Source organism: Suricata suricatta, chromosome 10 (genome assembly GCF_006229205.1).
Source record: "Suricata suricatta isolate VVHF042 chromosome 10, meerkat_22Aug2017_6uvM2_HiC, whole genome shotgun sequence".
In the NCBI taxonomy this organism is placed as follows: Eukaryota; Metazoa; Chordata; class Mammalia; order Carnivora; family Herpestidae; genus Suricata; species Suricata suricatta.
In genome coordinates, this window is record NC_043709.1 from 127,765,786 (window position 1) to 127,781,068 (window position 15,283).

General features: G+C 50.6%; 1 protein-coding gene across 10 annotated transcripts in view; it reads right to left on the bottom strand.

Moving 5' to 3' along the window:
* Window positions 1-15,283, bottom strand: part of CELF2 (CUGBP Elav-like family member 2) — a 397,022-nt gene that overhangs the window by 154,918 nt on the left and 226,821 nt on the right. For 9 of the 10 annotated variants that reach the window (XM_029955262.1, XM_029955268.1, XM_029955269.1 and 6 more), the window contains exon 2: window positions 4,376-4,572. In XM_029955262.1, coding sequence (XP_029811122.1) covers window positions 4,376-4,553 — 178 coding nt within the window. In that variant the 5' untranslated portion in view covers window positions 4,554-4,572. Of the gene's footprint in view, window positions 1-4,375; window positions 4,573-4,743; window positions 4,948-15,283 lie in introns of those variants that run through there. The other variant, XM_029955270.1, reaches the window with a different exon arrangement.

The window sequence follows — 15,283 nt, forward strand, 5'->3', positions numbered from 1 at the left end:
ACAGCCCCACTCGGGAACCTACCCGGTCTGTGACCGCCACCCTTCTGAAAGGCTCTCACGTGCTCCCAAACCCCCGAGTCGGCCCCTTTCCTCGGCCCACACGCATCCTTCTTGACTTTTCTGTGACACCTCAGACTCAACACGATCCAACCTGGACTCCATATTCCTCTCCTTCCCGTTCTCTTCCCTGCCGACTGCTTCTCCCGCCTCCCGGTGAGGCCAAAGTCCTCCTGGTCATCTCTGCCTCGATTCAGTGATCAAGGACCCCCTTCTCCATGGCCACGGCCAGCAGCGTCTCTGCTCGGGCCCCATGTGCTTCAGCGGACACACTCCTGGTTTGAGTCCCCTGGTCTCTGGTCCCCGTGCTGACAAAGCCTCCACAGACCCTCAACAGTCTAGGCAATAAAATTCTCATATTTTAGCCCAAGAATTAAGGCCTTCTAAGGACTGGCTCTAGCTTCTATTGTCAGATGTCGTGACCTCCCCCACTTCCATTTCATTTCATATACTTCATGTTTCTTTCGAACTCTGGCAGGACTCACAGTTCCCGGGACCTGGCCTGCATTTCTCACCCCCACACCTGAAAGCACGCCAGTCCATCCACTTGCAATGTTCAACACGGGCTTTACTTACTGAAATCCTATTTTTCTTTTTCAGGATTTGGTGAAGTCGTCATATCTTCCTATCTCTACAGCTGCCAATCATTCATCACCCCTCCACCCCCGCACCAGGCTTCCAGAGTTCTCCATCACCTGCCCCCCCACCCCGCCCCCACCAGACTTCCAGAGTTCAAGTATGCTTCTCTCCTTCTCGCCTTTATCCCATGGTCTTCAACATTACTGTGGCCTGTGCACTGGCCTCATTGTCCCTATTAGATTTCAAGTTCTTGGGGACGGATGATAATAGCAATTCTAATAGTAACTATCCTACTATCTCCCGGATCTGGGCAGAGCACGTGACTTCATCTGGGCAACCCTATGGGATGGTCTCCACCCTCAGAGGAGATTAAGAAACACACGAAAAGGCCGACACCCAGGAAGCGACAGAGCCAGAAACTGAACGTAGGGGCTTGTCTGACTTCAAAACCAACGCTCTTAGCTACTAGGTGGTATTTCTCACCACCCACAGACTTGACCGATAACTACTGAATAAAATATCTTCTCCACGAGTCCTAGCAGGAGAACAGCCAGCTTCCCCAGAGCTGCGACTTCTGTCCAGTCAACACATAGGCTAAGAGGGAGAAGGCACAGACAGCTTAGGTTCTGATTCTTCAAGGATGACTTAAAAAAAAAGAATGACTTTTTTTTATTACTTGAGACTTAAACAGAACATCAGGTGCAACGTGAGAGAAAAACCTAATTCACCTGGATTAGGGAATAACCTGAATTTGTCTTTGTCCTTGGAACTATCGATGTCATTGAGGCAATGAATCAAGGCCACTCTAGAAGCCCTACTTAGATCATTTAGACCGAGTTCAGAGAGAGCCTCCGAAATTCTGATTCTGAGGATGTGACATCAGCCCTGGGAACACACAATGACTAGACTCTGCTGACAAAAGTCAGGACCAATGTAAATGTGAGGTCCTACTGTGTGTGTGTACAGGACACCGCCACATGGTGCACCCAGGCTTGGTGGAAAAGGAGTGGTGGTCGCGTTCTGTACTAAGTGGCTAAGGGCCGTAATCGTCTGAGGGGAATGTCATTATACAGCTCAAATCCATCACAACAAACACCGTTACAACAGAAATATCTGTGTGACAAAAATCCTTCCAAGCTGTGGCTGACCGTCGGGCGTACTTTACGCAGTATTTGATGTGAGATTTGGAGTTCATGGTAATGGGAACTGCCCTGTACTTCCAAAGGTAAGATTTGAGTGATTTCATCTGTGACTCCTTTCCCATGATACCACGAGAGGCAATGAGGTACCATCCAAACCCACGAGCGTCCGAACGAAATAAACACAAAGGCAGGAACGAAATCAACCTTCCTCATAAAGGGCAGGATGCCTTCCTTTCATTTGGGGAGCACCTGGGTCAAGGAGAAGGCCCCTTGAAGCGGAGCAGAATGAGGTAGGTTGAGGCCTCGTCTGAGCGGAGTGAGCACACGGAGGCAGAGCACGTGACGACGGAGTGCGCCCCAACTCCTACCCTGCCCTTGACCAGCTGGGTCCCCTGGGCTCGGTGTCTCAACTTTTTGCGCAGAGACTCGATGTTCTCATCTGTAAAACGTGACCAACAGCAACTCCTTTCAGGATTTTGGCCTGAGTGGAATGAAAGAACTCCTGCAACAGGGCCTGGTGCGTAGCGTATGTGCCCAAAGAAGTTCGCTCCTCCATCAGGCCTCCTGGCCCCTCCAAGACTCATGCACACTATTTAAAGGAATTTAGCTGAAAGACTCAGTGAATGGAGTTAACAAAATGTATCGTCTCAAATGTAGCCTGGTAAAGACGGTGCTCAGAGGAGCATTAGGGACAAGAGGGAAAATGGTAGAAGAACACCTTCTTGACTGAAGGAGGGGTCTTTTTGGCTCAGGCAAGACATGTGTGAAAGCTAAAACGCAGTATTCAGGCAAGAATAAACGAGCTTTGATCACTATGTCAAAGGTCATTCTGGAAAACACTGAGCAACTGAAATCTGGAGGCACGTTTTCCTGGACAAGGAAGACTCGTGGCTTGCTGCCCCGGCCTCGTTTTCTGTGGGTGCCACGCTAGATGGTGGGCTGGCCCTTCTGGTGAGTCTCTGCCACTAGCCTGCTGCGCTGCACTGTCTTTCCTTAGTAGGATACGGCACAAATTATTCAAACACATCCTAGTCTTCTGTATCCGGGACACGTGTAGGTACATCATTTAGGAGCAGGATCCACAAACATCTCAACGTTGTCCCAATTTGTGATGTCTTAATCCTACCGAATTTGAGATATTTGATTTTTTTTTTTTTTATCATGGGAGAATCAAATTTGTGGTGACAAAATTCCCCAAGTTATTGTGAAAACACTCGTGGTGAGAACGGAGTCCTGGGAACCTAATCTGAAGGCAGGTCTGCTCGCCTTTGTTAAATGGGCATTGGCTTTAACGTTCTTTCACAGGTTTCCAAACATGCGATCAGACCTCAGCAACCACACAGGACAAGAGATGGCCCGCCTTTCTCTGAGTCACAGAGCATCAGTCGTAGTGATTATATTTAGTCCTATCCCTTCACCTTGACAGTAAGAAAGAGGCTCAGAAAAGTGTGTGCTAACATTCATGGCTTCACCTAAAGTATAAAACATACAGGCCACACGATGGGTCTGCAGGAGCTCTCAAGAGAGGCGACAAAGAAACAAAATAACAGGGCCGACAGAAATTCCAGGGTGCAGAGAAAAAGGAAGTGCAGGATCCCCTCAAAGAGGGGGGCCCTGGTTAGACAGCCCAAGAAATCAAGAACAGAGAAAGAACAAAAATACTAAAGCAAGGTTCAAGGATTGACAAAGACCCAAGGGGAAGCAGCAGAGAAGATATTTTAAATTTAGTTTGCATGCAGCTTACAGAGGACGACTCCAAAACACAGAAGCCTCCTCCACCCGGTAAAGAGGTTTCCGGTCTCTATTTTAATAACTGAGCCTGCCCCCTTCCCCCGCCCCCCCATCACCCTCGCCTTAAAATGGAGGCAGTAAAAACCAGCAGGTTGCACACGTGAATCCTACCGCTGGTAAGGGCGTAAACCGCAAGCATTCTGAAGGTGTGCTAACTGTTTCAGGCCACTAGGGTGCTTCTTCCCGCCGGAAAAGGCACATTTCACTTAAGGATCCCCATTTAAACCTCAAGAATTGATGACCCCCTCAAAAGTGTGCCCTTTCTTCCCGAAGCCCGTGGTATCACACTAAGGGTTCCGAAGGCATTTTAGCTCCCCCCCCCCCAGGCTACGGAAAAGTAAAATGAAATTGTACTGCGCGGGCAAGAACGGGAAGGCAGGGGTGGAGAGAGTTAGCTTAGGGAACGCGAGGCTGAGACACACGGTTCCTTAGAGAGGCAGCTACTCCACCCGAGAGGAGCCTGCGCTGCCTAGAAAGTGACCTCGGGAGAGCGATCACGCGCCGGCACAGAGGCGCGGCCGGGCCCGCCGCTCCTCCCTCCCCTCCCGCCTCCTCCCTCCCGCTTCCCGGGTGGCTCGTCCACCTGTCCGGCGGGCGGGCGGGGGCGCGGGGAGGAGCCCGGCTGGCCGGAGCACCACGGCGGGCGGCTTGCTCCCCTCTCGGTCCTCCCTCCCGCGGGGCACGGGCAGCCCCGCCGCCCCCCTCCCTCTCTCTCCCTTTCCCCCCCTCGTGCCCCTGACCGTGCACCCTGCCCCCCAGCGCGCGCCCTGCCCCCTCCCCACCGCGTGCGTCCCCGCGGTCCGTACCTTTACTCTGGGGAGGGTTCTGACTCCGGTCCCGGAGGACGTTGATCTGGTAGACGGCTCCGTAAGGCTCAAAAAGTTCTTTCAGCTCCTTTTCCGACCAGGACCGGGGGATCTGTCCGACAAACATCTTAATGGCATCTGGGTCTGGTTGGTCTGAGTGATCCAAAGCGCCGTTCATCTTGTTGGCTGTGCCGTTACTGTCAAAAAGGGAACCGGGAGCCAGAGTTAGGGCTGCACCGTGAGGGACAGGAAGAAAAAAATGGGGGTGGGGGTGGGGGCGGGGAGGCGGAAGGAGGAGGAAGAGGAGCACGGGGCAAAGTGCCTAATGAGTCGGAGAAATTTGATGAACTAAAACAAAGCACAGGCACCATTAGGTTGCTCCTCGGCGGCAGCCGCTGCGGGCTCTCACTGCAGGCTGCTGTTCAGCATCGCCGCCCGAGCACAGGGCAGCGCCCCGCCGGCTGTCACCCGGGGCGTGGACATCTTGAAGCCCCAGCTCGCGAGGCAGCTGCAAGTTAAGTGCAGGTCTCGCTCTGCAAGGCTGCCACCAACGCATCCGCAGCCTTATCAGCCCTACATTGGCTCTCGTGTGCAAAGAAGGGCAGGGCTGGATTTGTGCTGGATTCTCCCCCTCCGCCTCGCTCCAGCTCCCCCCACCCCTGCTCCCGCCCCGCCTTTTGGAGGTTTTTGGAAGAGAGGAGAGAGGTGGTAATAATAAAGTCACATGAAAAGAAAACGAAACACTTGGCAGCCCGTCAGATGACTAATGCAAGATGCTGGTGATGAATTTGCAGAGTGCGAGGCATCCATGTGTGCATCAAATTAGTACGTTGTTGCTGCTCAGAATGGAAAGTGCTCCAGCAATGCGGCTGGGCGCAGCTGATTGGCTGCCCACACTGGAGCAAAGGGCCAGGGCGGGGAGGGGGCTCCCATTTAAAAAGCACATTGTTTATGGGATCCGGGCACAAAGGGTTTAATTCAGAGAGGCAAAGGCGATCTCAGAAATGCCTGCTTTGTGCCCGGGGAGAAAAAAAAAATGCAGCCCCAGAAAGTTGAGTTCCCACTAAAGGACACTGAATATTTCAAATCTTTCACACTCCATAAATTGCTCTCTGTATATCTGACTTCCAGATGTTGCACTTGAGTTCTAAACAATCACACGTTTGGGAGAGAAAAGAGGAAAGTCTGCCTTTTCTTCTCCTAGCTTCAGTAAATATTTGGGGCTGATACAAAGAGCAAGACCATAAGCTTTTACACATCAATCTTCTTTAATGCTGTTTTCCAAAACCCTCATTTGGAAGAGAGAACGCTTGTTTAGAATTCTGTAATTCTAAGTCAGCATCATATAATATGATGATGAAGGCCTTCATTTTGCATCCGGACCCCTGTGTGAACAGCAAAACCCCCTACGGCCTTCATCCTCCTCCCGCCCCCACCCGCCCTGCTGGCTAAACCCACCTACTCTGCCAAGTGACAAGTCCTGATGCTCTGAGCAGCCTTCGTCTGCATTCCTGTGCTCTTGGTTTAGCATCTCATCGTGTGCAAAGAAAATGCACCCCGACAAGTGCAAACCCGCAGACACAGGACCTGCAGAGCCCCCCAGCCCACCAGCCCCCAGCCCACGCGGCAGGAAGGTCAGAAAGGGGCCACATGGGCTAAAACTTCGCTGCAAACGGCAGGTGTCATTTCAGGGTGGCTTAGGGTTAATAACTTACTGGGTTGAAGCAAACAACCCAGCAGCACAGTGCCCCTTAAATCTGCTGTGGATCTAGGCTAGTCTGGAGCCCTGGATAAAAAAAGACCCACCACCCTGATGGCTAAACAAACAAACAAAAAGCCTGTGGACAGCAGAAATCCTGAATTTAATTTAATCCCGAGAGGAAAATGATGGCAAATACTCCTCATGAGGGTCCTGGCTTCGATTTCGACTACTTCTCATTCCCTCTGTTTTACCACTTGATTTTTTATTTTTAATCCTTGAGATAAACAATCAGACTGTCTAACTTGGAGCACTTTCCAGAGGTTTCTCTAATCAACCTTATTGTTATAAAAAATGTGCTGAATAAAATATTGAGTGCACCATCTTCTTTCAACAGTTTAGGTGCAATGTAATGCTGGTTTATATTAGAGGTTGCCCGCTCATCTCCTCCTTGGGCACCTCTGCCCTTTGAGAACGCGGTGAGCACCATGACCCTGGCGGGGGGGGGGGGGGGAGGACCCCACTGGGGGAGGTGGCGAAGCCCCACGCAGAACAGAGCGTGGTGCTCACAGCTCGTTGAGAGCACAGGGACTGTGGCAAGACGTGTTTCTGGGACAGGAAGGGCTGCGGTCACCGCTGCTGACAATCAGCTAGGATGAAGAGGAAGGCATCGCCACAGGTCTCGGCTGCCAGGGAACGGAAGCTCCCAAAACAGAGCTGCTGCACCTCGGCCGTACAGAGCACAGAGACCACCATGGAGGAGTCAGGGGCCGGGATGTTAGTTCTAACCTCTGAAGTCAGGCTACAGCCAGCATTCCCTAAGTGCCCTCCCGACAGGGGCCGTTTTCATGTTCTCGAAAAAACCCTCACGGAGGAGGCGCAGAAAGGAAGGGAGGCGGAAGAGAGGGCTTGTGCCTTTGCTCTTTCGGTCGGTGAGTGCGTATTTATAACCCCTCTCCTATCAGCCATCCTGCAGAGAGGCCTGCGGCCTCCGAGCATCCGGAGGCAGTGGGCTGGCAGGGCTCAGGGCAAGGGCTCTGAATCCTGGCGCCAGCACTTCCTAACTGTGCCGCTCTGGGCCTCAATCTCTTCATCTGTAAAATGGGAGCCACAGACGCCATCTCGGGGTCGGGTGTTCATTCCAGAACACGGCCAACAGGAAGTGTCTAAGAAATGTTAGCGCGCTCTGCTGGGTTGTCTCCTCTTGCTCGCGCCTGGTACACTAGCATGAGTGACCGTTACAACGTTACAAGCCTTCTGCTCCATCCCGACTGTTTTCATAGTGGAGACTCCAACAATTCCTACGGTGCCAGGTGCTGTGCTTTCATTATTTGTAATCCCTGAGACAATCCTATCAGAAAGTTTTATTTTCTAGATGCAAACATCTAAGAAAAGCATTCCTTCCCTGAGATTCCTGGCTCACGTAGTGTAAGAGGAGAATTCAACCCTAGGCCCAACGGACTCCGAAGCACAAAATATTTCTAATCCATCATGTGGCCAAACGCTGTGTCGGCTCCCCCTTGGGCTGAGAGTGAATGGCTCAGGGTAAATCTCAGAGAAGACAAGGCCAAGAACAAATCCTACTGGGTCCCTGGCATCACACCACCAAATAAAAGGCAGGACAAAAAGAAAGACACACACACACCCCTTTCTATGATCTGTGAAAGGAAGGGGCCAAGTTCTGAACTTGACAATCCAGTAAGACTATGTTAAAAGCCACATTTTCTCAATAACTTAACGTCTCCATCTCCACATCCCCTTCTTCTCTATCCCCACAGGGTCACATCCATGAACGCCTCTCATCCACATGTACACATCATTTCCCAACTACTTGCCACTTTGCAAACAACTGTTCCAATGATCGCCATGAAATGCTAAGAGCGTGACAATCACGAAAGTCAATCTAACAATGACTAGTTGTTCTACGAACCGCCATGACAGCAGAGCGTCTCAATCAGAAGCCTGTGTGCAGGACAGGTGGCCCTCGCCCCACGAACCCCATTGCTGAATCCCATGCCCAGATCCTGACGGTACTAAACAGACTGGTTGACTTTGCTCGAATGCATGCAAGCTCCTCTTCCTTTGTTTGGACTCCGTTGATGTTTACTTGTTTATTTTGAGAGAGAGAGAGAGAGAGAGAGAGAGAGAGCGCGAGTGCGTGCGAGCATGAGCAGAGAAGGGGCAGAGTGAGAGTAGGATTCAGAATCCGAAGCAGGCTCCAGGCCCCGAGCTGTCAGCCCAGAGCCCGACACAGGGTTTGAACTCATGAACTGCGAGATGATGACCTGAGCCAAAGTTGGACACTCAGCTGACTGGGCCTCCCAGGTGTCCCTAAGGTCCTCCTCCTTTGAACTCTCACTTTTCTTCCTGGCTGATGCTCATTCTTAGCAGAGACTTACTGACTTCTTTTGTCCTCAGGAGGCTGGACGCGTGGACACTTCCAGGGAAGCCAGAGATCATGTGTCCAATAGCGAAACCTTCAGGGGCACTCGCCGGAGGCCATGGAGAGCTGGCATGCTCTTCGCAGAGGGGTAATGAAGGGAGTGGACAGCACAAATCTCAGGCTGATCTTCTGTTTTCTAGAATCTGACTTCAGGCTTAGAAAATCAGACTAGCTCACTAACCATCCTCAACACCCAGGACAACGCAGGAATTAGATGCAAATTCAAATGTTTTTGGAGAGCCTACTCACGGCCAGAAAACTCGGCCAGGCACTTGACATACAATATCACCAACAGCTCCGCAAAGCTGACATTATCATCCCCATTTTGGAAATGATGCAGTTGGGAGTCATGGAGGTAAAGTGGCTTTTCCAGCGTCCCACCCCTCAGAAGGGAGGTCTGCGGAGCCTGGACACAGACGTGAAGACCACCCGTTGGTGCTCAGTGTTCCATGGACTGGGTTGCTCTAGGGGGAGGCTTCCTGTAGACTCCGTGGCCGCTCCCAGGCCCGCGACAGACCCACTCAAATCTCTGCTGGCACCTCACCTACAAACTACAAGACACTGAACGCCAATTCTGCGTTTGCTCTTGGCGAGGAGCCAAACGCAAGGCTCCTCGCGGACCGACGCCATATGGAATCGGACCACAAGTCAGAAAGCACCAAGCCAGCGGGCACTGGTGGTATCCGTCTCAGAGCCAAGACAAAAATATAATGATGTTTGGGGGAAAAAAATGAGTGGACTTGCTTTTTGCTTTTACCACAGGCGCTGACCTACTTCCCTACTCTATTTTTGCGTCAAGAAAACTAGATCAACAGAGGATATGCAAAATCTTCTGAGGTTCCTCTAAGCAGTAAAATATTACAGAAATTATAATAATTCATTCTATGGGTTATTGTTATTAATTCCAAGACAATAAGCTTTTCCATGGCCCAGTGAATCGCAGGCTTCCTTTTAGAGAGCGGTAACAAAGCAAGCAATAGTTCTTTCCTTTCATCTTGTTGCTTGGGAAGCAACTTTCCGTGTGCTATCTCCTTTAATCTATAGGAGAGGAAGAATAACAAATGTACAGAATGGGTATAAGAAATGACAAGTGGCTACAAGTAAGTGTAATAGTACTGGAAAAAAAAAAAGACATAAAATGCCCCTTTCAGAAGATAGATCAAGCCCAAAACAACCCAAAAGGATGGTCTGTCTTGGAAAAATTTTGTGTAAAGACAGCTAATTTCCCTGAGGGTTTACCAACAATCTTGCTATTTCTCTTTTTATCCCTCTTGGTTTTATTTATTTTTTTTAATTTAGACTGTCTTCTGTCCACACTGCCCAACTCTGAACAGCGGTGGAAATGCTCTGTAACTGGACAATTCAACATGGCAGCCAACAGTGACAAGTGGCTACTGAACACCCGAAATTAGGGCAGCTGAGAATCAATTTTTAACTTTAACGTTAATTAAATACCTCTAACTGCAAATATACCTCAAAACAAAACTGAGTAGAGCTAAGATATGCTAAAACACCATCTCATCAGGAGGTTTTGGGATAACAAGAATACGGCACCAGGACAATGACACCCATACCGGAGGGACCGGACAGCAGGCCTGTGGGCTGGATGGTCCTGGGGTCTCATCCTGGCTCAGTGTTAAAGCAACTGTGGGATCCCAGTGAACCTTGTACCCAGCCTGTACCTCAGTTTCCTCACTTGAAAAACAAAACAGTTCTCGTCCGGCTGTTCATGTCTGCAAGTCTGCGACTCTGGGCTGGGCCCAGATGACAATGTACGGAGAAGATAATGCAGGTAATACGACCAGCTGCCTAAAGCCCGGGGGTGGTTCCCCATCTGTGTCTGAGGCCGTCCCTGGGGCTCACAGGTGACTAAGGCGCCGGCTGGGGAGCTGACAAGGCGTCACTCACACAGTGGTATGCGGGCTGCAGCCGCAGCATCACTGTCTTCGTGTGTGCCCATCTTTCCGAATATCCCAACTGTGAGCCCATCACTTGAGTCACAGGACAGGCTGCTCTTTCAAAGGGCCCAGAAATCGCTTTTTTGTTTTTATTTATGTATTTTATCACTTGTACTTAAGTAATAGCGCATGGAGAAAAGGCTTTGTTTGGTGATCACAGGAAATTGTCCAAGACTGAGCTGCGTAAGGCAATGGCAGAAGGAAGTTGGCCACGAGCCTGGTGCCTTCCGGTGGGCATGGGCCACAGGATGGGCACGGAAGTCAGTACACTACTAACAGTCTTCTACGTTGTCTGTGTTGTTGCTGCTTAGTGATTTTAAAATGGAATTCTCTCTTCCACTGACTGACAATGTGGCCCCCGGGGTCCAGCACCAACAATTTCTTACACTGCATTGTGTTCAACCCTGTGGAGACGTGGGCACGGCACCGTTCAGAAGTCATAATTCTCTATTCTAAACCTTTCCAGCCTCTCACCTTGGGGGAAACACTCAGCTGTCGTCCCAACTCAAGCTCTGGGAAGTTCACATCCTTCTGAAAATGCACCATTTCATGAAGAAAACCTCCACCTTCTATGGTTGCCTTTCAACAGGGCGCCTTTTTTTTTTTTTTACATATAATGTTTACTTTTGAGAGAGAGGAAGGGAGATACAGACCTGAAGCGGGCTCCGAGCTGTCAGCACAGAGCCCAACATGGGGCTCAAATGCATGAACTGTGAGATCGTGACCTGAGCTGAAGTCAGAGGCTTAACCGACTGAGCCGCCCAGGGGCCTGGCAGCTACATCTTAACTGTAGTTGGAATCCGAGTTGCTGAGTGGTTTTGGTAAACTCAGCAAAACACTGGATAGCTGTTGTCTCACAAATAGGATGAAACCAATGACGGTCTTGTATTTACTTACAGAAGCACTGTTTCTGTTCACCACCAAAACCATGTGTGTCGAGGCCACACCAATTACAGGACGGGACCCCAAATCTCTGGAGTGAGACATCTGGAGGTCAGCTGGTGAACTCACACAAGATTAAGTGGAGCAGACAATACCCTTAAGAGGACACAGCCTTTCTGTAAATGGTCGAATTGTAAATCTGTTGGTCTGGGCTCCTCTGGAACAGAGTTCAAGTTCCCCGTGAGTGCACATGCATGTACTATGTTCATCTCTGTGCTCTGACAAGGTAGAAGAACACAGCACTGATTAAGAACGTGTAGGACATGGACTTTGTTCACAGACGACCCGGGGGCTAGGCGGCCTCCCGGGACGGCTGGAGGTACGGGCGGACTGCATCTGGACGGAAGTTTACGAGCGAGAGACCTCTGTTTGCAGGGGTGACACGTAAGCCTGACTTGTAGAAACTGATTCCCGCAGAAAAGGCCGCACAGCACAGGCGTCTGGACTCACCGAAAAAAGGGAAGCCTTATTACCTTCTCTCAACTTGACTGCTAGTAAAAAGCAGGTAGCTGGAAAACCCCCACAAAGAAGTAAATTTGGAGGCATCCAGGGGGTGCCTGGAGTCTGAACAAACAAATCGCCTCGCTGGGAAGGCAGCGAGGCGTCGGCTCTGGATGGCCCCTGCCCGGGGAACTCATTTCCTTCAGTGATTTATCAGAAATAGTTCAGGACTTCAGAGAGGAGCAGAGAGCATTTGCACAGGGAGAGGTTTTTTAGATGAACTTTTAGAAATGGCAACAGGGAAATAATAGTCACATGTAAGATTTATATCGGGCTTCACATTTTCGAAGTCCTCCAGGAGTTCACGTTAATTAATTGTCCCCTCCCTGCCGTCCCCCACAAGGCTGAGGTCACTATTATTGGCCCCACTTTGTGGATGAGAAAATGGAGTGGGGGGCACCCTGGCTCTGGGCATATGGCCCCTCTAGGTGCCCTCCCGGTCTGATTTGCCTGCCCGCGGCTCAGTGGTACAGAATGCACCAGTCTGCGCGGGCAAGTAACTGTACACGGTCCTTCTGGATGCCGGGGAAGACCCTGGTTTGGTGCCTCTGAGTAAATAAACGTGAGTCATTATGAAATGAAGACAAACATGGGGAACTCCCCATACTGAACACTGGTTTTCACCTAAAGTGTCACCCATATTCACCTGCCGGCAGCAAATGATGGAACTAAGGGGCATCCTGTCTGGTGCCCTGTCCCTAGGTCCCAGCCACCATGCCTTGTGAGCCTACTAACTCCTGCTCCCAGCACTGGCTCAAGTACTTTCCCAGGAGTGACCCATCCAAGAGGGAGCCACCAGGGCGGACCGACAACACGGGCCACTCACTTGAGGACACACCGGTGGGGAAAGCGGGCGGCTGTCCTTGCAGACTGACGTCCAACCCACCTCAAGTTCATTCTCCCACAAAAATCTTTCTCTTTCCTTCCAATTACAGTTACGGAAGGCTTGCTGTATGCCAGGCCCTGTGCTAGGTCTGAAGAAGAGAGTTGAAAAATAGGGCCACTCATCCCCCAGAGCTGCTCTGGACCAATGAAAGGAGAGTGCACAATGTGACGCCACAATACAGAGCGCTCAGGCCCGGGACAGAGCCGTGCGCGAGGGCCTGCGCTAAGCCCGCAGCAAGGGACTGACCTGGCCACGGGGACTGGCATGCAGCGTTCCGAATGACCACTCATCCCTGTGGTCAAAGCTTCTTTTTAAAGAATCAGAGGTGAAGGAAGAGGAGCTGTGTGCCCCGTTTCACTGAGTCCGCGGTGACAGTCAGAGACAAAAGGCCGGAAAAGGGGGCTGAGACTGCAGAGCGAAGTCCCGGTGCCCCGCCTTGCACGGAGCTTGCAGTTTGACAGCAGGGACCAAGCCACACTGGAGGGACCCACGGCTGGGACGGCCACCCCTGCACTGCCGCCCTCAGTGATCCCCCCGCACTGTGGCACCCAGCCCTCCTGTGGAGGCCTCCTGCCCTTGGGCTCTTGCCACCCACGTGATCCCTTCCCTTCGGGTCTGCTCTCCGATAGCTGCGGCCGACAGGAAGCTCTAGGTACCACCTCGACCTCAGCACATCTAACAAGAATCCCTTCCTGTTGGCTTTCCCTCCAGTTTGGTTTCAGGTTCAACTTCCCTGTGTCTCTTACCGGCTCCCACTGCCTCCCACCCTGCCCCGAATCTGAGATCAGGGAGACCGCCTTGCACGGAGCACCAGGCTGTTCTGCTGCCAGCCAGGGCCTCTCCCCTCCTCTGACAGCTGAGCCCACCGAGGCGATAATTAACTGAGCCCCCAGGCAGGTGCATGCGGAGACCGTGCAGTTCTCGGTGACAGGGATGTCTTACTCAATCATTAATTCAGTGGGTATTTATAAAGTGACCCCACGATCCAGGCATTATTCAAGGTACTGGAGAGACAGCAGTGAATAAAATGAGGTAAAACTGCCTTTTATGGAGCTTATTTCTACAAGGGGGCATAAAATGGCAAAATAAGGGAGTCTTCCAAGGGAGGAGAATCATTTCAGTGGAGAAAAACAAAGCAGAGGACGGAGACAGGGAGTGTGGGGTGGAGGGGTACAATTCTGAATAAAGGTTCAGAGAGGGCTTCATTTGGAAGGTAATCATGGTGCCCAGTCTGTGTGTGTCCTCAACACGTATCTTGTGAATAACCAGACCTAATATGGCAAGAAGTCTTTGAAATTGTGAAACTGAAGTCACACACTATGCAGTGATGAGCCATGATTAGAAAGAACCATGTTATCCCATCTGGCAATCTTCTATGGGATCTCAGGGTCGATACACCTCTGACCAGTGAGTCACTGACTCGTGCCTATTTTTCTCTAAATGCCTGCTGGGTCCACTGCTATTCTGGTGATAGAAACATTGCAAAAGCCATTCAGGGGGCTCTCCTCCTTTGGATGAAAGGACGAAGATGTCACTGACCTCTGTGCTTGGCATGCACTCAGAACTCTATCTACCCTTCCGTTAAATATCGATTATCTGTCCATCCATTATTCATTTTATCATTTATCAATGGCAAAATTGAATCTCGGACTGGTCTCTCCTCAACCCGCAGTTGGCCCACCTTCCTCGGTCATAAACGATGTGTAATCAAGGGTCTGAAGTTAAAATGAATGTCAGCCTGAGGGATGCAGCCAGCAGTATGAGGCTTCATATAAACGCACCAGAGATAAGGGGTGCCACTGTTTCCTTCCACCGATCTGGAAAATCTAACGCTGACGGCATATACAGGAACTAATTACATCATGTTAACGACAGTTCAGATCACAAAACAGCATCCATTGGTGAAGGAAGACATGTACTTCTGTAGAGGAGCAGTTTATTAGATTCAGATGTATTTTTTTGAATAATGCCTTCAAACTCCTACGTCGTGCAATGCCAGCAAGAGAATTAAGAGAGAACGACCTGAGAGCAGTCAAAACGTGTGTCACAAAGTTCCTGCCCTGATGTTTATGCCCTTTCAATCCTCTGGGGGGGGGGGGGGGGAGCTTCTCAATCCATTCCTCAAAGATTTCTTGTACTTTCTGTTGGTTTTTCACAGCCTTGATCATCTGCCTTTTAAACCCACAGGAGACGAAGCAGCAAATGAGAGAGAGGGTCTGCATTGGGTGGCCCACGGGGTGACAGCCGACAGGCGATTCTGATGGGCCACAGCAGTGGAAAGCCCGCTCAGAGCCGCGGCTGACTTCTGTTCTCCAGGAGTTCCCAAGGACAGCAGTGCAGCGGAATAATTAATTTGTATAATGGTGATCTTGTCTCCCCGAAAGGGTCAAAAATTATGCTCAATAACTGTGTTTAAGGAGGCCGGGAAATATATAATTCATTGTTAAGAAGGATTCCTTCAAAATGAGACAATAAAGAA